Genomic DNA, 24,066 nt, shown 5'->3' on the forward strand with positions numbered 1-24,066 from the left:
GAGAAAGGGGAAATACTCATTGAAAGTGGAAAGAATTAACAAACCAGCCAGAAGCTTGGTGCGAGCACGCAGGCCACAGGGTTAAAGTGCTAAAATTTAGGAATTTTTCTTGCTAAATGTTACATATGTGTGACGGTATACACTTGCTAAAATGTAGTATTTTTTTTTGATCCTCAAGAAGAACTCTACAAACAGTGAGAAAGATCTGAGTCATATATTTTTTAAATCACATTTGACGATTTTGCAACATATTTCGTATTTTCTTGTTTATTTTAATAAAAAAGTTTTCCTCAAAACTGACGTTATGCCTCACCTTGTATCATTTATAGCTATTAGTTGACCTCATCGTGTCCATAATAGATATATGTTCCCCATCAAATCCAGGGTGTAATTTTTTAAAGTTATTTCTCATAGTTCAAACTGAACACTCCTGGGAGCGGCTGACTAGTCTGGGGCAGATTACCTTGATGCCAGAAAATGGGGACAAGGCGTCCCCCTAATTGGAAGAAGTTTATATCCGTGGATACCAACCTATGAGAGACGGGTTGTTCATGCCACAGAGAGCCGGCCAAGGTTCTCGCCAAAGACATGTCCGAGCACCAGACTTTGAGAAGATGGTGTTGGATCATGTGGCTAACCGTCCAGCAATAAGCACCTGTCAACTTGCCCATGAAACACACACTTCAAAGGATACAGTACGGAGAATACTGGCGAAATAGGTATTACACCCCTATCATACAGACCGTGTGCAAGCACTGGGACCAACGGATTATGAGCCCCGCATTCACTTCTGTCAATGGGTTATCCACCGCAGTGCTGTGGTGCTGAACTTTGTACAGTCTGTATTGTTCATGGATGAGGCCTGTGATGGTGTTTTCAACAGCCGCAACAGCCATCCCCACCCCACCCACATCGGTGGCCACCAGTAACAATTCTCTGTCATTGTATCAGCAGGCATTGTCCAAGATCAGCTAATAGGGCCTTATTTGCTGCCTCCCCGTTTGACTGGTCCACGTTATCTGGTGTTCCTGCGAGACGTGCTGCAACAGTTCCTAGACACTGCACTCCTTGTTATCCGCAAAAGGATGTGGTCTCAACACGACGGTGCACGAGCTCACTTCAATGTTAATGTCCGCGAGCACCTGAACAACATACCGTTGTTGTTGGATTGGAAGTGGAGGTCCTGTCCCATGGCCAGCGCGATTGCCGGATCTCATACCTCCAGACTTTTTCCTCTGGGGTTACCTCAAATTGTTGGTGTATGAAACCCCTGTAGAAACCTGCTTGCTAGGATCCAAGCTGCCTGTCTCCTGGTAGTACAACAGACACCAGGGATCTTTGAAAGAGTGCGGCAGAACTTCATGCGCCATTGCCATGCATGCACTGAGACTGGCGGTCATCACTTCGAACAATTACTATGAGCTACATTGTCATTATGCGGTGTGCACTGTTTATGTCCATAACTCAATAAATATGCATTTCCAACCATTGGTTCCCTATCTCAATATAATCGGTTGTGGACCCACCATCACCTGTTTCAACTTGACCCAAAAGGTTTGAGACACCCTGTATAAGATGGAGCACAGAGCCATTCGTGCCTCAACCTGCCCTGAAAACCTGTCAAAAGCAAAACACTAACAGACTGTACACACTCTGTACTGTTTTCAAAACCAAACTTCATCTCCAACCATCAGCTCTACCAAAAGAAATTTGAGAAGCTGTTGAAATATAGGAATATTTCAGTACCATTAGCTTTGACAGAGTTGATGATTTTATGTCTATCTAATGTAAAAAAAACTGATTTCATAAAAATAAAAACTAGCATAAGAGGAATCCTAGCAACCAGAGATGGCAACCTCCATGGTCTGACCATGAGTATAAACACACATACTTCTTCTTTCTGACAAACTAATTAAAGGCCACTAAAAATACAGCATAACATTGGCAATTCATCAATCCAGGATGGTACAACAGCACACTAATCACAGAAAACAACAATATTAAAGTCTTGAAATCATTGTTGACTTGCACTATTTCCTTGAATATTTAACTGTAGTTTTAGTTTAATATAATCATTAAGTGTGTACGTCATGCCCTTATGTAAGAAGGTTGTTGACTATTTAGAACTGCTATTTACTTATATCATTGCACCTTATATTATTTCTTGCCTGTAGACCTCTACTGCCTTCTTTCACACAAAAATATTGTTATCCATCATGTTCATTTTTATATCAGTCTTACTAATATTTTGTATACCATATTGTAATTTATTTAGATGTAAATAATATCATTTATATCATATCTACGAAGGTCGATCAAATATAAGCAGGATTTTTGCTCCTGAACATCAACAGTTAGTAGGACTGGTCCCGCGTGCTGTTAGATATTTCCCGCCGTTTTGTCAGCAATGCTCACAATTTTGGGGCAACAGGTGCACCCCTCCACTTCGCAACACATAATTATAAAATTTCTTGCTCGTTAAGGAGTTACAGCGGCTGAAATTTGCCAGAGATTGACTGCACAGTTTGGTGATCAAACATTGTCAAGGACGCATGTTTGCCTGGCATAAAAAGTTCAAGGAATGACGAAAACATGTGGAAAATCAGCAACACGATCGCCATCCTCGGAGCAGCATTACAGACGAAAACATTTGTGTGGTTAAAGACATTATTGACAACGATCAATGGGCGACAGTATCAGAAACTGCAGAACAAGTTGGAATCAGTTATAGGAGCTGTCAATCAATCATCACAATGCGACAATGCTCATCTCCATACTGCAGCTCTAACTGTCTCCAAGCTACAGGAAATGCACTGGACTACACTTGATCATCCTCCTTACAGCCCGGAATTACTGCCCTGCGATTTCCAATTGCTTAAAGAAGCTCTAGAAGGGCAACGATTTGAGGATGATGAGAGCGTGGAAGACTTCGTGCGCAACTGGCTAGTGACATGACCCTGTTGCTTTTACAATGAGGGCATCAAAAAGCTGCCTATGTGCTGGGACAAATGCACTTCCAAAGCAGGAAACTGTGTGAATAAATTGTAATTGCCTTGTATTTTCTAATAAACTCTTTGCTGCCCTAACGCTCCAGAGCGCTCGAATATTATTATCTGCCTGCTGTGTTAAAAGCTCCATAGCGCATGTCACACTCTTGTTCATTAGAAGTGTGTTGAGCGATATATTGAAGGGTCTTGTGAAACAACACTGTATTCCCTTGACTCAGCAAGCTGTCAGGACCTTGTTGACAGCATTTCCTGTGTGTATTTCCCAAGCAGACCTACTTTATAAACATCGTATTTCAATTAGAGATTATTCTTGTTGAAGTTCACGTCATATCGTCTAATTCACAATGAAGTATTTATTTATTTTCCACCTAGTCGATACAATGATTGCCTAAGGCAATTTTTATTGGTCAAAAGTGGTACATGTTTCGTATATTATCAACATCTTCAGCCACATAACAATGTTTAGATGAAAAATATAAAATAGACAAAGTAATGCTTTAGAGGAAGTGTCCTTGAAATTAACATAAGATTGACAAGATTAAAACAAACAAATAACTCAAGAGAAAATATATAAATTATTTCTACAATAGAAAGCAGTCGTCAAGGAAACACTTGTACAATATTCCATAGAGAAATTGTCCTAATAAATATTCTTTTCTTAATAATCCATGAAAAAAGATCAATTTATAAATTAAAAATTATACAATTTATAAGTAATTATCGAAATGAAGAAATCATCTTCATTTCGATAATTACTTATAAATTGTATAATTTTTAATTTATAAATTGATCTTTTTTCATGGATTATTAAGAAAAGAATATTTATTAGGACAATTTCTCTATGGAATATTGTACAAGTGTTTCCTTGACGACTGCTTTCTATTGTAGAAATAATTTATATATTTTCTCTTGAGTTATTTGTTTGTTTTAATCTTGTCAATCTTATGTTAATTTCAAGGACACTTCCTCTAAAGCATTACTTTGTCTATTTTATATTTTTCATCTAAACATTGTTATGTGGCTGAAGATGTTGATAATATACGAAACATGTACCACTTTTGACCAATAAAAATTGCCTTAGGCAATCATTGTATCGACTAGGTGGAAAATAAATAAATACTTCATTGTGAATCTATTGAAGTGCGATACGGACCATGAAGCTGATTTTATGTAATATCGTCTAATCGCGGAGTTAAGTCAAAAGGTATGGAAGAATGCGAATTTGAAGATATGTTAGAAGTTAGTGGAGATAGTGAGCTTTCTAGTTGTGGTTCAGAATTGTATTCTGATGAATGCAGTAGTGATAATGATTCCGAGAATCATGAGTGTGAACAAATATTGTGTGAAGATTGAGGGACAGGGCTACAAAGAAATGTTACCAGTGATATCTGGAGTCACAATATTCGTTTTGATGAACTGAAAATATGGGAAAACAATGCCAGTCCAAATCACAATTTACCTTCCGGGAGTTCAGAAAGATATTTTTTTGAATTATTTGTGGGATTGGAATTTTATGAGCTAGAAGCAGAGCAGACGAATATTCATGCCGAACAAAGAAAAACAGGCAATGTTGATACTACCTGGCAAGAGACTAATGCTGATGAAATGAGGGCATATGTAGGGTTCTAATTTTGTATGGGATTGGTTGTTTTACCTGAAACAGATGATTACTTCCTAGGAGACTTTTGCATATGTCCGTTAGTAAGGCAGGCAATGACAGTGAAATGGTTTAGGAAACTTGGGCAATATTTACATCAAAGTAGCCATGTAAACAGGCCAACACCACAAGATAAACATTACGATATTCTGTATGAAGCAAGACCAGCTCAGCAACTTATCGAAAAATTTGAAATTTTGTACGCACCTGACCGGGAACTCACAGTCGATGAAGCTATGATAGGTTTCAAGGGAAGATTTATCTTGAAACGGTACCTCCCACGGAAACCCACCAAATGGGGTATCAAATCATGGGTATTGCTGACAGTGGAAATGGCTACCTTCTGAAATGTGAGATTTACAAGGGGAAGAAAGAAACACGAGAGCAGAATTTATTATTAGGAGAGCAGGTGGTTTTACACCTGACAGAGTCATACTGGGGAAAGTGACATCACGTTTACTTTGATAACATTTTCAGTTCTGCAAAACTGATGAAATTATTGCTAATCCATAGCACCTATAGTTGTGCGACAATGAAGGTAAATAGAAAGGGTTGGCCTGATCAGTTTAGGAAACCTGCAAGGCTGATACTCAAGTGGGGAGAATGTAGAAAAATGCAATGTGATCAATGTGTGCATTGTGAACAGTTTCATTCTTTATGATATGAGTAACCGACCAGCTCTCACAGCTCATGGAAACAGACAGTTGAATTTCCGGAGCAAATTGGTGCAACAGCTGATCGGGAACTTCATGTCCTGCAAATGTAACAGCAATAGTCTGGCAAGATAAATGTACTGATCTTATGCTGTCGACAAATTCAGATTCTGTGGATATTGGTACAGTGAAATGAAAAACTGGTAAAGGCAATGAAGAAATAGAAATTACGTGTCCTTATGCTGTCATAAATTACACAAAACATATGGGTGGCGCGAACATCAGTGATCAGAAAAGAGAATACTACGGGGTTGGGCGATCGTCTAAAAATAGGGTGGAAATTTATTTTTCATTTTGTGATCAATGTGTGCGTTAGGAACAGTTTCATTCTTTATGATATGAGTAACCGACCAGCTCTCACAGCTCATGGAAACAGACAGCTGAATTTCCAGAGCAAATTGGTGCAACAGCTGATCGGGAACTTCATGTCCTGCAAACGTACGGGAAAGAAAAGAATTTTATCCATCGGCTGTCCATCCCCTAAATGATTTCATTCTCTTGTGAAGATACCTGGTTGTGCCAAAATGTGTACTTTGTCTTTACAAATGAAAAATAGGGCAGCTTCTGGGAGAGGCAAACAAACAACATTCAAATGTAAGCAGTGCGATCTACCACTGTGCAGGATGGGGCGCTTTTTGAAATACCATCAGGAGCGAAATGTGGATATTCAAAATTAGGGTGACTACACATTTATATGGACTAATCATTCAGGAATGAAATGCAAGACTTGAATTTACTTGTTTCAACATTGCCATTCTTTTAGGGATATATTAGTACATAAATTTAACTTGAAGTTGGAATACATACCACTGAAATAACTTGAAGCAAATGATGGGTGTGGACCAGTTGTCCTTTTCACAGCAACTGTAGATTTGGTCCCTTCACTGAATAGGCCATCTTAAATGAATAATAACAATAGGTAAGGAAGTTTCTCAAAGAATCATGGGAATATGATCATAAATCTTCTTATAAACAATTTTAAAAACCACTGTCAAGTATTTTCCACAACTATGGTAACAGGTATGAGGAAATTGAATAAATGTAATCTCCTTTACTATTTAATGTTTAGTCTTTTCATGAATCTGTCTGAATAATCTAGTATTACTCAATAAGCACTTGGTTACATGCAGATATTCCTTACTTTCCAACTGTGATACATTTATGATTTATAATTTCCTTCAAATCACTTGTGAGGAATGAACTTAATTAATATGTAACAGAACAAAATTTTTCGAGTAGAACTCCAAGTACTTAGAAAATGAATTAAGAAAGAACATAACAGTCATGGAAATCGGAACAAAGGTATGCCTTGGGAGTGTATTCTGTCACAAGGTATACAATCTCTATGTAATAAAGACACACAAATGAAAGGCTCTTTTTGTGCAAGATATATTATGGTAGTAACACTAATTTACAAGTCTTTGAATACAGTATTTATGACATTAGAAATTACAGACCTGTTTCAATTAATAGCCTTCTCTAGCGACCCCTTGTATCATATATGATACACTGGGAATTTATTTTCTCTGGCGCTTCGTATGCATGTTGGGAAGGTTGCACCCATTGTATCACATTCGTTACACTCTACGCTATTCAACCATCGCTTGTTTTTCATTGCTCACTATCCCGGTAGATGGCAGGGGAGGTTGTAATCAGGTGGTGATTGAACCAAAACAACGATGCTGCATGAGAAACACGGTAAGATATATTATTACGTTCTTTATAACATAAGATTGTTTGCTAATTGTGCTCTAAGTCTGGAGATCATATTTTTATCATAATAACGAATTTTTCAATAAAATTTCAATGTGTAACACCAAGATATATCTTATGTATCATATATGATGTATTGGGTTCCTATAACTAATTTTCAAGCAGTTTTCTCGTGGGTTGTCTGTGATTTAGTATTTAGACTTTTACTCTCGGAATCGTCATGTTTTTGGCTTTAATGCGATAGAACGGTGAGGTAAATACGTATAAAATATGTAAGCCCATACAGACGTATTAAAAATAAAAATATATCGATATTTTAAGGTTATGCTACACATGATCTTCCGATTTCTTTTGTTAGGGCTGGATGATGATGAGATTTTCGAGATGTTGGATGGCATAGATCCAAACAATTCAGATATTGAAATTGAAGATGAGGTTATTGAGGCTGATATTCAAGCTCCAGCAGTTAGTACTGGCGTTGTGGAAGAAGGAGCTTCTGATGATGATGATGATGATGATGATGGTGATGATGCTAATGATGGAACAGCTTCCAATGGTGACATTTCTGCCAGAAGGGATCCTACTCAGCGATGGTGCCACAAAACAGAGTGAGTAATTTTGTCAACTGGTCCATTTAATAAATAATCAACCCAGATAAAAGCCAAATTCCACAGATTATCTCATTGTGTGTTGTAGTTCAAACAGTAAAAAGTATCTTGTTATTAATTTTATGGTTTGGTGTTTTTCTTTTCAGGTTTCTGGGGCCATCTCATCATGCCCCAGGTACTGATTCAACCGTTGATTTTGAGGTTAAGAAGCCACATCAGTATTTTGAGAACTACTTTCAAGATGACTTTTTTGAAGAAATGTCTGAATTCACCAACAGAAGATACGTGCTGCAGACAGGGAAATTTTTGGACGTAACTGGACATGATATGAAGATTTATTGGGCTGCCAGCATTGTTGCATCTTTATTAGGTTTTCCAAAATTAAGGATGTGCTGGGAACAAAATACCAGATATCCACTCATTGCAGACAATATCAGTAGGAATAAGTTCTATACAGTTAGAAGCAATATCAAAGTTGTTGATGATCAGGCTACCAGTGCCGATAGATTTTGGAAAGTGCGACTCATGTTGACGCGAATAAGAAATACTTGTTTGCAACATCCTCGTCCTGAGAAGGTTTCTGTAGATGAACAAATGATACCGTTTCATAGCCAAGTGAAGATGAAACAGTATGTGAAAGAAAAACCCTAACCTGTTGGGTTCAAAAACTTTGTTGTATGACAAGTACCAGTGGCCTTCCTTAGATTTTACCTTGTATGAAGGAGGTGGAAAGGAAATTGTGTCAGAAAAGGCTCCTCTCCCAGAGAAAATGGACATTGGAGGAAGGGTTGTACTTAAACTCTCGGACTCTCTTCTTTCTGGTTCAACCATTTTTATGGACAGATATTTTTCATCTGTGACTTTGATGTATTGTTTACCCACAGGTCCATTTTAGCTTGTGGTACAATCATGGTAAACAGGATTCCAAAATCTGTGACTCTGAAACGAGATGGTGATATGAAGTGCAAAGGGAGAGGTGCAAATGACCAAGTTGTAAGAGCAGATGAAAAGATGGTTATAGTAAAATCGTATGATAATCGCCCCATTCATTTCATTTCAACAGACTACGGTGTTGCTCCCACTGAAGACTGCAGGCGTTGGTCAAAGAAAGATGGTCAGTACATACTGAACCCATGACCTTTGTGCCCTAAGAACATTATGCATAAATCGACAATCATTTTAAAGTTGGATTCTTGATAGCATGGATTTGACACGTGACGAGGAGGTGATTACCTTCGGTCCCACGCTCTGGGGTACGTGACGTCAGCCACACGTGTCAACGGCGGAAGAATCTCAAGTCATTTTTGTGAACTATTTCAAAGCGCGTGTACATGGCGTGACCCAAGCCAAGTCAAAAAAATATAGTGCCTATCAAAGGGGGTCAATCATCTCGCAAATCGAACCCGTGAAAATTTTAAATGTCCATGAACACTACCGCCAGAAATGTAGCAAGCATGTAGTCACTTTCAAAACTCTTCAAATTACAGTTTAGGTAAGTCAGAAAATTTATAGAAATTTTCTTGGCGGCAAAGGGAGAGATCCGAAGAGAGGGGGTAACTGCTATAAATATGAAGGGACGCCATGACGAAGTCTCCTTCTCCGGCATTTGTGATACAAAGCGGACGAAAAATTGTTGAGCTGCTCTGCGAAATCAAACAACAAAAGTAGACTGAGTTCAACTGCAGATTTCAGCCAGTGTGGCTACGTCTTGACTCCGTGAGGAGATAGTTTTCTTGAGTGAAATAATTGTACCAGATAGGACGGTCAAAGTACTGAATAAATTCTAATGTGATTAAGTAATTCGTGTGCCGAAATAATTATAATCCATCGTGTGCACTCAGCAAACAAGTGAAGGGTATTTTCTTTTTTTTATGCTTTATTCCAGGAAACCTGAAGAAAATGAATAATCAACTGTGAAGCCATGAATGTAAAAATGGCTAAATAAAATGCCAGGGTCGCAGGTGAGCCCTATGACTACATGAGGTAGGTGACTTTCCATCTTACTACCTCTTATATCTTGTCTCGTGATCTCTAAAAGTGTATTTGAATGGGGATATATGACGCAGTGGTCATCCCTACTAAGTTTTGTAAATGTGAGAATACGACTAAAAGAGTCATTTGTTTCATTTTCCACTTGGATAAATTTTTGAAGTCTTGCGAGTGCCGTATAATGTTGTAAAAGTTATTGAATAGGGTTTCGAAGTGATATCACGTCCAATGTAGATCGTCATCCGTGTGAGTGTACTGCCTATATTTTGTGAGGTCAAATTAAGATGTTCATTCGACGTAAAATTTTTCTGTCTGCAATTTGACGTTAATAATAATAATAATAATCCATGGTCACTCATTTTCAATCGAGTGGAAACGCGCTGTCGGGTGAGAACCTAGGGTGATGAATTTGGTCACGGAGAGAAACGTTTTTCTAGGCCCATTTTAAACTGTGTCTGACTGACAATAAAAGATCTAGTAGAATGTTTCAGTCATTTCTCATAAAAATTTAGTTATTAAATACGATATCATTTATGCGAAGTTATTCATGATTAATGCATTGTGCCATATTAGACGTCGAGATTTCTAGTGAGGATTTTATTCCAGTTCTTTGTCGATGATAATTGTGGAGCTGGGAAACAGAGGTTAGTTTTGTTGATATGAGATTTGTGAATCAGGTTGGACCTGTCATTGAAGCCGGGACATGGAAGCCCGAGGAATGTTTTATGTGAGTTGAGATGAGATGTGCGAATCAGGTTAGAGTCCTGTCATTGAAGCCGGGACATGATAGCCTGAGGAATATTTTATAATGTTGATAATGGAAAGAAATTCATAGAAATCCATAGCGGTATTAATAGGCGACGCGTATAATTAGTGTGGGCATCTTGAAGCATAATCTGTGCATTTTGTTGGTCAGAATATTGTATTTGTTTAATTATGTCGGCAGAGTTTAAAGGGAGCATTTTGAGAAGTCAGTCAGGTAGAACGAACGGGGTGTTTCATGTAACTGCCAAGCGAACTTGGGGGGTGAGAGGCCTCAACTGTGATAACGGGACAGGCGTGGAATTAAGATTGTATTGTATTTCTCAGCCAGGGAAAACGTTAAAATGCTGGATTTAGTTGAAATTCATAGCCGGTAATGATCTGAGTATTGTGAAATACTGTAATTGGGGACGTAATGAACATTTGAAATCACGAACTTTGAGTATAAGGAACAGAGTAACCAAATTCAGGGTTGTCCAAAATATAGAGCGATGGTTGTGATGATCGGTTTGTCTGTGAGGGGTGTGCAAAATTCATAATGGTAATGACGAGAGATGACATCGTAATTATATGGCGAGTTGTTTGGTTTGTACGTAGATTATTAGGATATCCAAGTGTTAATAACGGTAAGGACTAGATTAGATTTTAAAGCGTGAAATCATGAGACAAGATATATAACTGGACATGAATTATGTAACAATTCTTTTCCAGCCAGATAAACATCGCAATATTGAACTTACATCACAGCTGCGTAGGAATTTGTGAAGAAACCAGAGTCCGCGGAGATAAAATCTACTGATCTTTAACATTTCGTTAAAATCATTTAAATTTATTTAATTATTAAATTCAGTGAAACCGCATTTTGAAATAACTTTAATCAAGCGAATAACTTGGAGATGCATTCTGGAAATTTTAGTTTGTTTTCTGGGGAATATTAAAAAATAAAGTAACGATTAAAGGGACATATCCGAAGGAAATGGATTTTACTGCCACAAACTTTGTGAGCATTGCTATTGTTGTAATGACTGAACTTTGATTGATTGAGCAGTGAATGTGCTGGGGATAGTAAAGTGGAAACTTTGGTCATCAACCGATGTAACTTAATTGTGTTTAGCCTTCAGCCTAGAAACTTGGATGGTCAGGGGTCATCAACCTCAGTGACTTAGATTAGGGCCATATGCCATTGTAGCATCATTTCCTTGCGGTCATCATCCACAATGACTTTAAAGTAACTTAGAAGATTAGATGTCGGTCCATGACATAGACGCAGGTCACATCGATTCAATTAAGGGTCCATGCCGTAGAACCACTGTGTGGCACACACCGATTGGACGGCCTTAATTATACCCAGAGTCCAGAGTTCGTGTTACGAGGGCTGGACCATAACGAATCACTATGATGGTACATGTGGTCTCACATGGAAGCCAAATTTAAGGATTTCCAGACTTTCCTTTCTTAAATGATTAATAATTGAGACAATGGTTTCTAGTATGAATGCCCGTCAGGCAGTTACGTTAAAGTCTCACACCAGTGTTCTGACGTTTATGTAAAATGATTGTGGTGTCCAGTGGACACAATTGACTTCTATGATACCGTTGACATAGAATGTTTCAGAATTTTCCTGAATAAATAGGAAATTTTAAATAGACCTTTCATTCCAGTAGATAGATTAGAATTACTGAACCCTACCTTTACTTCAGCAAGTGACGAAGAACCCGATACGACCCAAGAGACAGATCTCATGAACTTTGCTGATAGGTAAGGAAGGTAGGTATCCCTCAATATGGACCAAACGGTTCAATACGTATTCCTCGACCATTCCTAGTCAAAATGTACAACAACAACAACATGGGAGGTGTTGATCTCTTGGACAGAATCCTCAGCAGATATGCTATGAGAAACAGGACTAATAAGTGGACAATTAGAACAATCCACCATTTTTTCGATTTTATGTTGGCATTACATGTTATAATTCTCATATTTTGGTCCGTATTGAGAATAGGTGGAATAAATAAACATTAATATTTCTTTGACTTTGTGTTGGCAGCCGCTTGGATCAAGTATCGAATGACTGCTATGCAAAATAAATGACTAAGGAAAGACATTCTAACCTATTTCTCATTCAAGCTATGTATTGCAGAGCATCTCATCTACTCCCATTTCACTAGGAAAAGTGTAGAAAGTGAAAGTGAAGACGAAGATGAAGAAGTAGGAGAAGAACAAAGAAAACGAACCCCAACCCAGCCACTTCCACCATTGGCAAAAAGTTCAAGAAATGCCATGCATTTACCAGAAATGATGACTCAACAGAAGTCAAGATCAAAGTGTAGAGCTCCCGGATGTTCTGCACTAACATATGTCAGATGCATGGATTGTAACGCGTTTTTATGTTTCAGTTCCCAAAGCAACTGCTTCTGTTATTTCCATACCACATGAGGGAATTGCTTGTTGGATGGGTATGAAAAAACAACCCTAATATTCATTCTTTCATTGTCTGATAGTTCTAACAAGTAAAAGGCTATGAAAGAGCTTATTTTAACCTGTATTATCATGTAAATACATTTTCTTACAATAAATCTTTGTTCTTGATACAGACCCACTGTATAATATATGATACATCCCCTCCTGCCACTATGGAAACCCTAAAAAAATTTTAAAAATGAAAGTACCATTTTCAAACCTAAAAGAGTAAAATTAATTCAGGAATCATATTTCATGAAACAAATTTGAGACCTTGTGTCTCTAGAGGTTATGGTAGTAACACTAATTTACAAGTCTTTGAATTCAGTATTTATGACATTAGAAATTACAGACCTGTTTCAATTAATAGCCTTCTTTCTTCTTTTTCTTGGCTGAGTATGTACCTGCAATATGGGGACAGACAGACAGACAGACAGACAGACAGACAGACAGACAGACAGACAGACAGACAGACAGACAGACAGACAGACAGACAGACAGACAGACAGACAGACAGACAGACAGACAGACAGACAGAAATTACGGAAAATGAAAAAGTGCGTTTCCTTGTTATTGTGGACATGACCGAGACAAAAATACCATTGATTTTAAATTCTGAGCAATGTACAGACAAAACTCTTATTTTATGTACGAGTCATCCAGTTACAAAACCCGTTACGTCCAATTGTTTCTCAAAATGAGTTATTACCGCCACTGTATGCAGCTCATCAAAATACACATTCCAGTAATGTTATATGTGAGCAAAGTCCATTTAATCCATATGTTTAAAGGTGAAAAATAACTGGAACTGCTGCAGAAGTTGTTACGTCCAGTGTGTGTTATGCAGCAAAGCTCGTTATGTCCCAGAACCCTGTAAGAGGATCATACTTACACGAACAAAATCAGGCAACTGTGGGATAAAAGGTGAAGTAAACTGTAACAGCGATTGTGGTGGAAGCGAAAAGCATATTGAAGCATGGGAAACCCTTTTTTGCTTTTGTGCCAGTACCAGTGGAGGAAGAAAGCTCAACGATCTGAACACATTTCTGACCAAACATTACGGGAAAGAGTGAATAAGGAACGATGACCTCATGTTCTATGAGACACTGTTTGACCAGCGGCAAACTTTAAAGAGTGAAATGCCAGACTATGACACTGATGTGGGATATTTTGTTGAGGACGATAACGGATTGTTAACTGTATGAAATGTTAAAAGAACTTATAAAATATTATGAATGAATGATGAATTCTTGATGTAACCATAAAATCAAAGTGCGGGGATTAGATATCAAAACATTATATCCTAACCTTAAAATTATTTCCATTCATGCTATTTTCATAGTGTAATACTTTCAAATGTAGCTACTAAAACATGTTCACCATAAATCTGCACACTATATTCCACATAGGCTACTGCTGCACATACCATTTATCTCCACAAAACTGCTGCAACACTCATTATGTCCAAATGTTTTTTTGCAAATAACATGAGTTTTATAAGTTATATTTTGTGGAGATTTTGCCGTATAGCGAAGATGAACGCTTACTATTTGATTTCAAAATTTCAACCTTCTATCTTTGTTGCATAACAAATGACAGTTTTTTGTCCTTCCTGAAAAATTTGTTTGTCTGCAACTGGACAATTCAGATAAGGATTACAATTAACTTTGGAAACTCACAAAGGTGAACCTGACCTATAAACAGTATGCTAGCTGAAGTTAAGAAAATGTAGAAACAAAGAAATATAAATATAACAATCTCTAGGATTTTTAAAGCAATACTGTAACACACAAAAGGGTTTGAGGGGTACTTTAATGTAAACTAGGAGGGGATATACAGTTGAAGAGAGAATGTTACAAGTACTAGTAAAATGTAAGAGAAAAAAAAAAAAAAATCAGAAAAAATCAGAGAGTTATGAAAGCAAACATCCTCTAGATACTCATTGAAGAATAACAAGCCTAATACAGAGCAGTTATGCAGTGAGAGCATTTGGCTACGAACTCGTAACGAGGTGCTCTTCGTATCAGGGAGTGCAGCAGTAGTTGCTGTGTGTCAGCAGTAATGCAACCATATAACAGTAACATGAACTATTTTAAAAAGTTTGTCACTTATCAATGTTATGAAAGAGGATGCTGAAACTGCCTGTCTTCATTGCACACACATTTCTGGCATATCTTTAGGAAACTATACATCACTTGCTGTAGTTCAGGTTGCATAACACTGTCAACCTCCTGGTGGATATTTTGTTTCAGTTCATCTAGGGTGTACGGATTTGTCTTGCATATGAGCCTTCTTAGGCTGAACATTTCTTGTAGCCAGAAATTTATTATTAAGAACATAGATAGTTATACAACTTGGAACTTTTACTCCCAGGAATTTTCCATGAAATCATATTTGGAGCTGACTGAGTTAACACATATAATCATAAATACACATACACTGTGCAGTAATGTAACAGCATGTGGCCTTTGGAATGGTCTGGTGAAGGTCTTTATAGCTGATGCCCATGGGTGATCTGCACATCTGGTTTTGTGGTGGTGGTGATGATGATGATAAAAATAATGAGGTAGGGAGAGAGTGAAACCCTGTGTTGGCTCATAGTCTACTCGTGCTGAATAACACCAATGTGTCTGCTCAAGGCTTAATATGGGTACCTATATGATGGACAAATAACCATCAACAGCATCATATGCTCTCACTCCATAAGAACACTACAGACAGCAGACATGTTTGAAAGGGAACCCAGGCTTTTGGCACATGCAATCTAGTGATTAAAAATTTTTTTACTTCCCATCTCTTCTATCCTGGTGGCCAACATTCTGATGGTGAAATTTTTTTCCGCCAATGGGACTTGAATCAGCTAACCACAGTGTCAGACCATAAAGACTTGGTGCTGTAACGATCATGACCACCAGGAGGCTGGTCTATGCTATGCAGTAGCAAATATACACACATTGTAATTTAATACACAAAACAGAACAGCACAGCATCTTTCAATAGGTACTTACTCACTAAGAAGATTGCTTTGCATCCAAGTCTGAACAGATGTGCATCCACCTCCCATGCACTGAACTCGGCCAACAGTTTTTGTATCATTAAAACGTAAAACATGGCATGGATGGTTTTCATTTCAAATGCTCTCCCTGTACTTCATTAGTATAAAAGGGTAATTTTAGAACAAGTGATACTGTAGTCATCAGCAAAGAGTATCTGTGTGTATTAGGAATATTGACTAACAGCCTGTGTCAGTGTACTGTTGGTGGTAGTGGATGTAGCCAGTTATTTAGGACAGAAGTGACGGTGGCTGAAGGACATGGTATCATGTTAGTATTTGTACAGAGCTGAAATGACAAACCATGGACAACCAGGACTGAGACTGTAACCATCTGCCTCCTTAGTCCATAGAGTGTGGCCACAAAATCCAGTACTTAAACAAACTGATCTGCATGTAATATGACTACAGAGTAAAATCAGAGATCTCAGATGTGCCGATTTTCCTGCGACGGTTTCAATTTTAGGTATTTTTGAAGTGTTATCCAGGTCATAGGATATAAACTTCATGGTTTTGTTCCATACTGAATTGTGATCACAATGATAACTATTGAATTAATGTCATAATGGTCCACCTTTTTCAATACTATAATAGGCAATATTACTGAATTACATTAATAAACTAGGGACTAGTTTCGGCCTTGGCTGGCCATCTTCAGCCTTAATGTAATTCATCTAATAACTTAACAAATGTACAAACACACAATTGACATAAAAACAAATGTACAAACACATAATTAACATTAAAATCTGGGATGAACTCTGTGTAAAATCCAAAAAATAAATTAGGCTCTAAATTCTTAGCATCTGGAGTATGCTCATCATCCAGACTCTTTCTTGTATTAATATTCATAGAATTGTTAGTTCCATCACTGGTAATCATTACAATTTCAATTGCAAAATGGGAACTGGTAAATGTTGATTCTGTAGTCAGATCATCAATCACCAAATCAACTTGTGTAGTGTTAGCAGTATGCAAGCCACTGAGCACTACTGTAAATGACCACCAGCTGACGCAGAACTGCTAGATGGTGTTTTCACATCAACCAACGTAAATAAAATGAAATGTTCCCGTAGTGCTTGTTGGACACTGTCAGGACGGCACGTGAAGATATGGTTAAAACTGACACATTCTTAATTTGTGGCTGGTATAAATTCACAATTCACTGCGGTGTCCATGAAGTTAGCCTGAATAAATGATAGATAAAATTAATGAATAGAAGGAGAGAGGGAGCGTGTTAGTCAAATGGCATAGGTTATGTGAGACTCACCTCTCGTTGCGGCATGTGGTGCGTAGTGAATTGTTGTGTGCTTCATACTAAGGTTTGTGAGATTCAAAGGAAAAGAAAGCGGCGGGCAGGGAGAGAGAGGCAGGGCAAGGGGCGAGGTTGCGGAAAGGAGAGGGGGTGGAGGGGAAGGGGGGAATTAAGGCAGTGCCGAAGGATGTGGATAAAGAGATGGCTGCTGAGGGAAGGTGCTGTGAATATTATGAAAAACTGAATTATGACTTGTTGGTTTGACATTTCTAAAAATGGGAATTAGAAGGTCAAATAGGATATTCGGCTTTTCTGAAATGTCATTAAGATTATGATTTGGGTTAAAATATTGGTCTATATGTATGAAGCAGCTTTCAGTAATGTTAAGGTGGGGTCCTTTGTTGATGATTTTTGAGAATTTCCATATCTTGTTTTATGTCTGTGAATTTGTGATTATAGTCATGCATATGCTGTCCTACAGCTGAAAATTTATTGTACTTCAGGGCATTGACGTGCTCCAAATACCTTATATTAAAATTCCTCCTGGTCTGTCCGACGTAAGAAGAATTACAACAGTTGCAAATAATCCTGTATACTCCTGATTTAGAAAAACTATTGAACTTGTTTATGGATATGGCATTATGTAAGACCTGTGCATTCTTATTGTTGGTTTTGAAAACTACTTTTACATAGTGCTTTTTAGAGATGTTGGTGACTTTGTTATCCAGGTGTCCAAAATAATTATATCTTAATCATTTTACAGTTCTATTATCATGTGTATTGTTGGCGATGCTCTTTCACTCTGTGTTATTGAGATACATTCTGTTGTTAACAACATCTTCTAGCATCCTTCCACGTTCTTGGTCTTCCCACCTTCCGTTTTCCTGCCACATGCCTCTCCAAGTTAACATAAGCTCTTCTTGTTAGCTCCATCCTCATTACATGCCTTAACCACCTCAATTTGGATATGCTGACCCAATCTAACAATGTCTCAATCCTGGCTTTCTTTCTCACCATGTCATTCCTTAACTTGTCCAGTTTTGCTTTTTGAATTGTGAACACCAGGACTTCATATCAGATGCCTGTAACCTTGATGAGTCCTTAGTGAGGTTGAATGTTTCAATACCATAGGTTAAGAGCAGTATGAAGTATTGATTGAACAGTACCAGCTTTGTTTCTATCAGTACTTTGGGGTCCCCAAAGAAGTGTTCTTACTTGCCAGTAAAAGTGAGAGCTGTTCTGCACTATATTTGCCACCTCCTTGGTTAGGGTGTCTTGACAAATTACACTACCGAAGTATGCAAAGTTTTTCACACTTTCCAGTGGATGATTTCCTAGTATGATATTTGCTGATCGTCCTGTTATTCAAATGTATTAAAATAGCTTGTTCAAATAACCAACTTTATTCTTCTCATGGCTAAATGCATATTTGAAGAAAAGAAAGAAGAAAAGAGAGCAAGAGACAGAGGCTCATTTGGTTCTGCCTCACACTGAAATGAAATGGCGTATGGCTTTTAGTGACGGGAGTGTCCGAGGACATGTTCGGCGTGCCAGGTGCAGGTCTTTTAATTTGACTCCCGTAGGCGACCTGCGCACCTTGATGAGGATGAAACGGTGATGAAGAAGACACACAAACCCAGCCCCCTGGCCAGCGGAATTAACCAATGACGGTTAAAATTCCCGACCCTGCCAGGAATCGAACCCGGGACCCCTGTGACCAAAGGCCAGCATGCTAACCATTTAGCCATGGAGCCGGACTGCCTCACACTGTATAAGCACAATACTTCATTGGAACATGTCTTTCAATGATGAATGTGAAACGAACAGCAGTGAGGAATAGGCTTACTCGACACAATGAAATCAGTGTTAACTGCAAGTCATCAAAGAATATAAATAATAATATTCATCATACAGTCTCAGCTACAGAGTGTAATTTTACTCTACCAGATGGCAATGTAAACTGGATCTCTGTTGGATGATCTATGGCTGAGTTTAATTGATTTTGTAAGGTAAGAACCAGATGTGTCACCAGAGATCTTTTGCATGCGACACTGTACAGCATGGAGTACCGAATGGATTTGTCTAATGGACTTTTTTCCACCTTTCAAACTTTCAGTTATCCATGCCAGGTTTAAACCAAGAATCTTGAGATTCTGAGGGCAACATTCTACCAATGATCCATGCTGGAATTTATTTTTGGTGGGATATGAAGACAGAAACATTTTTGACAATATACATTCTTTCAGTAAGTACGATTGTGACCAGTCCCATTTAAGAACCTTCTACCACCATCAGCAGAGGAAAAGGAATGAAGCAAAAGCAGAAAGTAAGGCATCTATGAATATTAAGTTTATAAAAAACAGGTATTTCTGTTTCATGCACAATTAAATATGTTTCAAGTATTTTTTCTAAAATTCTTTCTTTCTTTCTTTCTTTCTTTCTTTCTTTCTTTCTGTATTTATTGAATATCCTAATAGTTGGAGCCCAATCTTACAGGAGTATATTAGGGTTATAGTTCCTAATCAATTAATAAATTATTGTTCCTTGATACTGTCCCCTTCAAATTTGGCCTACAGTAAGCATTTATTGTATTTGCGTGTGTAAGATTTTATTTCATTAGCGCGGGCGATATTTTCCAGCCCTGCATTACAAAGAGAGCTTCACCAGTCCAGAACCGGTCTCATTGTTAGGGGGAGCAATGTATTGATTTTTGTTCCTCTGGAGCTATCAGCTGGCCCACGTGACACACTGAGGAGCGGGCCAAGGTCGCCTCGACACGCGGACAGCGCAGGTCAAATCTCCGGCAGAAGTACTTTTGAGAATCAACGCTAGATGTCGGCCAATTACGGACAATTATAGTGCCACACCCCTTTCCCTGGATATACATAAAAACCCAAGTTTCCAGGAGAAACGTTCTCTTCTTCTTTGGTTGTGCTGCGAACTTCAACATGTTCTTAAGATGCGAACTTAGACGTGCTGCAGAGTTCGTCGTGCTGTCTACTCCGAGACTGTAACTTCTTGAATTAATTATTTAGCAGTAAAATCAGTCAGCCTTCACTAATAGTTGGATCAACGAGCCTGGCAGATTTCTTAAAAACAAGTAACGTATTCTTCCATCATTACATTCATCGCGCGTGTGTGTGGAACACATCCTAAAATTGTTTGTCAGTTTCAGCTTCTACTCTACAAGAAGAAGGAAGAAAATCGCCACGTGTTGGAACGAGTGTTTCAAGATGCTGTTACGTTGTGCAGAGGAAGCTTGCCGCAACTTTACTTGGAACATTGAGGCTACAATGCTCTGCTAAAATGTAGGTGATCTCCGACATGGGGAGATAGTGACCACGGGCAGATAACTTACCACATGTTCCAGACCATCGGCGAAGATCCAGTTCCATCATTCATTTAAGTACACTTTACTAATGTTTATCTGTTCATCTTTGTAGAAATAATGCTTTCTTATTCATTAGTGGTAATATTTCTTTTAGTCTTGCAGTAGATTTGAATATTTTCACTCTTCTTTCATATGGGAGATGGTAGTTTTGTCATTTGTGTGTGAATGATTATTGATCTCTGTTAGAATAGCTAGAACGTATGTGTGTCTTCTACGATTATTCTAGCTGTCCCATTTAATAGTCTAGTGTGTTTAAAAATCATTTTCCTCACCGATAATTAACAATTTAATTTTTGAAAATATTTTTTTTGAAGTTGTGTGGGACAGATTTATGGCATGTTGTGTTATGCCGGATTTCTATGTAAGAGTGTGATTTAGGTAAGGCGTGTTAGTGTCATCTGGCATATTGTCGAATCATTATTTCCGCGAATTTGAGATCTCGCACATCTTAATAATAATAATAATAATAATAATAATAATAATAATAATAATAATAATGATAATAATAATAATAATAATAATAATAATAATAATAATAACAATAATAATGAATTTTCATCTCGGGTTAAATAAATGAATAAGGGTCATGAGTTTAAATATTGCTTGATCTTGTGTGTATGATGTTAATGTGTGCTCAATTAGGATGAATATGAGACTGGAATACGGCAGATTCTCGTCGGATCATTTATTATATTTATTGACTTGAGGATGGATTATTTACTCTGTGTTATTGACTTGTGAATCCATTTATTGAGTCTTATCTTGGAGAATACGTGTTGTTGAATATAATTTCTTCAAGTGGAGCATGTGTTAATTGATAGACGTGGAGTTGAGTAATAACGTCGTGATTCATGAACCTTGAAGGCGAATGCTTATATTTGACCTGCTCTATGTGCGTTTCTGTAGTCGACATTTTCTAGACATCAACTGCCGATGTTATCGTGATCAACATTGTTAATTTCATCTTTAATTAAGTGATTATCCAGACTTCATCACATTCCTGAGGGACGTAAAATCTTTTTTTTCTTTGCCCAATACAGTCATCGAGAAATTTCAAATATTTAGGATTAAAAATCAAAAATTAATATTCAGAGGCTAGAATTAGTTGTAAATAGTGTAAATAATTCTCGTGTGCCTTAGTGTGAATGCTGTGTGTGTGATTGATATTATTTCAGTGCATTGTGATATTTTCTTTGATCATGATTTTGACCCGGCCACGTGTTCGTTACGTTGAGTCCTGATTGTCAGCGTCGTTGTTTGTGTTGGCATAACTTTTTGAGATTTAGACCTTTAGTGAATTTTATTTGGTATTTAAGTAAAGAAAGGTTTAGAGTATCACACGGTAATGAATAAGGAAGGATCATTTCCGTGGACTCGGTTCACCATTTAATTTTGTAAAGCCTACAATGTTAAAATTTTCCTTAGAAGTGTCAAATACCAAAGACTGATTTTACGTTTGTCAGACGAAATATTAGAGGAAGATTAAGAGGAATAATTATTGTACAGGCACAATGGTGCAAAATTTAAGTCCAATGGAGACATTTTGAGTAATATTTTGATAAGATTTTGGTTTCATTAATTTTCAATTTAATTGAGGTAACGCTTTATTCAGCACATTAAAGAAGGAAGGATTTACTTGAGATAAATGTTGAAATGAATAAATCTGGTAATTCGACGTTCAAGATAAATAGGAATCAGACAATTTTCACTTTCTTTTAACTTATAAAGAATAATATCACTACTGAGAGGAGGTCCTCCCACACATTTTTTAATTTTTGTTATTATTTCGTTGAGCCAGAAGTAGGCTAATAAACGTGTGTATATTTCCAGAACTATTGTCGACCAAGATAGTGGAGATTATGTGCAGTTAAAAGGAACTGGCGGAGAAGAAAAATAATTTTCTCATCAAGATTGTTAATTTAATTTGTTATTGTTAAATGTGTTTAGTTTATAATAAATGTCAGAACCTGTTCTTTTATATTTTGGTGTTATTGTCGCTAGTCCTTATCTTTTTCCCTGCCTTCAAAAATAAGTAAAGCCAGATAACGAACGGTCCACCCTCGGGACTCTCGTTCTCCGGCTGAGCTAAGCCCGATAAGAAGGGGGCAATACAAAAATTAGGAAACTACATTACTGAAGATGTGATGAATTAAATTTAGGAACGGTTTGTACCAGCAGGATTTACTGAATAGATGGAATAACAGCTTTGAGAGTTCCACATTACAACTGTTCAGGTGACACTCAAGATCAAATCTTGTTCTTCCAACCATGACAGAGTCGAACATTAAATGATCCACAAAAGCACAGATAGTCATCTGCAGTATTAATTTTAAATATGTTGCTGTATCATCCGCGATATAGATTCTGTAGCATGTAGTTGACTGGAAGTGATCCCCTTTTTCATTTTAATCTACTCACTACATTTATTGGTGCCAAAATACTCAATTGAATGACCCAACGTACTTTGTATCTTTGACTCAAAATAAAGAAATATTAAGGTTATATTGTACTTCGACAATTTTGTAAACATACAGCTGCAGACTACGGCCAGATAAAGGGAAGTATTTTGCTCATTTTAGCCATAAAGAAACGAAGCAAAACTGAACTGGGGCACTGGTGTTGGCTATATACAATATATTGGGAAAGACTAGTTCTCTTGCGACGTACCCTTTTGTACTTGAAGTACAGAGGTAGTTCCACTGACTTATTAGATATGTTTAGATTCGGGGTTTTGCACAGCTTTGGGGTGATTTGTTGTAGTTAACGTCTATATTGGATGAGGAGGCAGCTTTTGCATGCCTTTTCATTTCCATGAGAACCAATGTGTCTTCAGATCTAGGAAAGAGAGACATGGGAGCACTGTTGTGCTTGTGGGAGTTTGAAATTGATCCATTTTTGCATTCTCGCTGACTGTGACTTGTGCTCTCTGAATGTCTAGGAGCATTGTTAGGATATGTTGTTGTATCATCCAGGATATAGATTCTTTGAAATAAAAATGGTAGCACGTAGTTGACTGGAAGAGAAACTTTTTCATTTTAATCTACTGTATTCAGTACATTTATTGGTGCCGAAATACTCGATTGAATGAACCGATGTACTTTGAATCTTTGACTTAAAATAAAGAAACATTAAGGTTTATATTGTACTTTGACAACTTTGTAAACGTACAGTTGCAGACTACGGCCAGATAAAGGGAAATATCTTGCTCGTTTTAGCATTGCTATTTACTCCACTTAGAATTTCCACTTTATTTTGGTCCATTTTTAGGAAGAGTACTCTATTTCGTACATTACATTCTTAGTTAAGCACATATCGTTCAAGAGATATTTATTGCCGCCAGAAGCGATAACCTGTTCATTGTTCCGCTTTCATTCACTAACAAAATGACAGAAGCTTCATTAGATAGATTACATAACTTGAAACAGAAACACACTAGGGAAAGGGCAAATGCTACAGGA

General features: G+C 37.5%; 1 protein-coding gene across 3 annotated transcripts in view; it reads right to left on the minus strand.

Annotated features, from left to right (window-relative positions):
* Positions 1–24,066, minus strand: part of LOC136871927 (TBC1 domain family member 31) — a 392,653-nt gene that overhangs the window by 26,597 nt on the left and 341,990 nt on the right. For all 3 annotated transcript variants that reach the window (XM_068227257.1, XM_067145659.2, XM_067145660.2), the window contains one exon: positions 6,186–6,275. In XM_068227257.1, coding sequence (XP_068083358.1) covers positions 6,186–6,275 — 90 coding nt within the window. The remainder of the gene's footprint in view (positions 1–6,185; positions 6,276–24,066) is intronic.

This window comes from Anabrus simplex, chromosome 4 (genome assembly GCF_040414725.1).
Source record: "Anabrus simplex isolate iqAnaSimp1 chromosome 4, ASM4041472v1, whole genome shotgun sequence".
Lineage (NCBI taxonomy): Eukaryota > Metazoa > Arthropoda > Insecta > Orthoptera > Tettigoniidae > Anabrus > Anabrus simplex.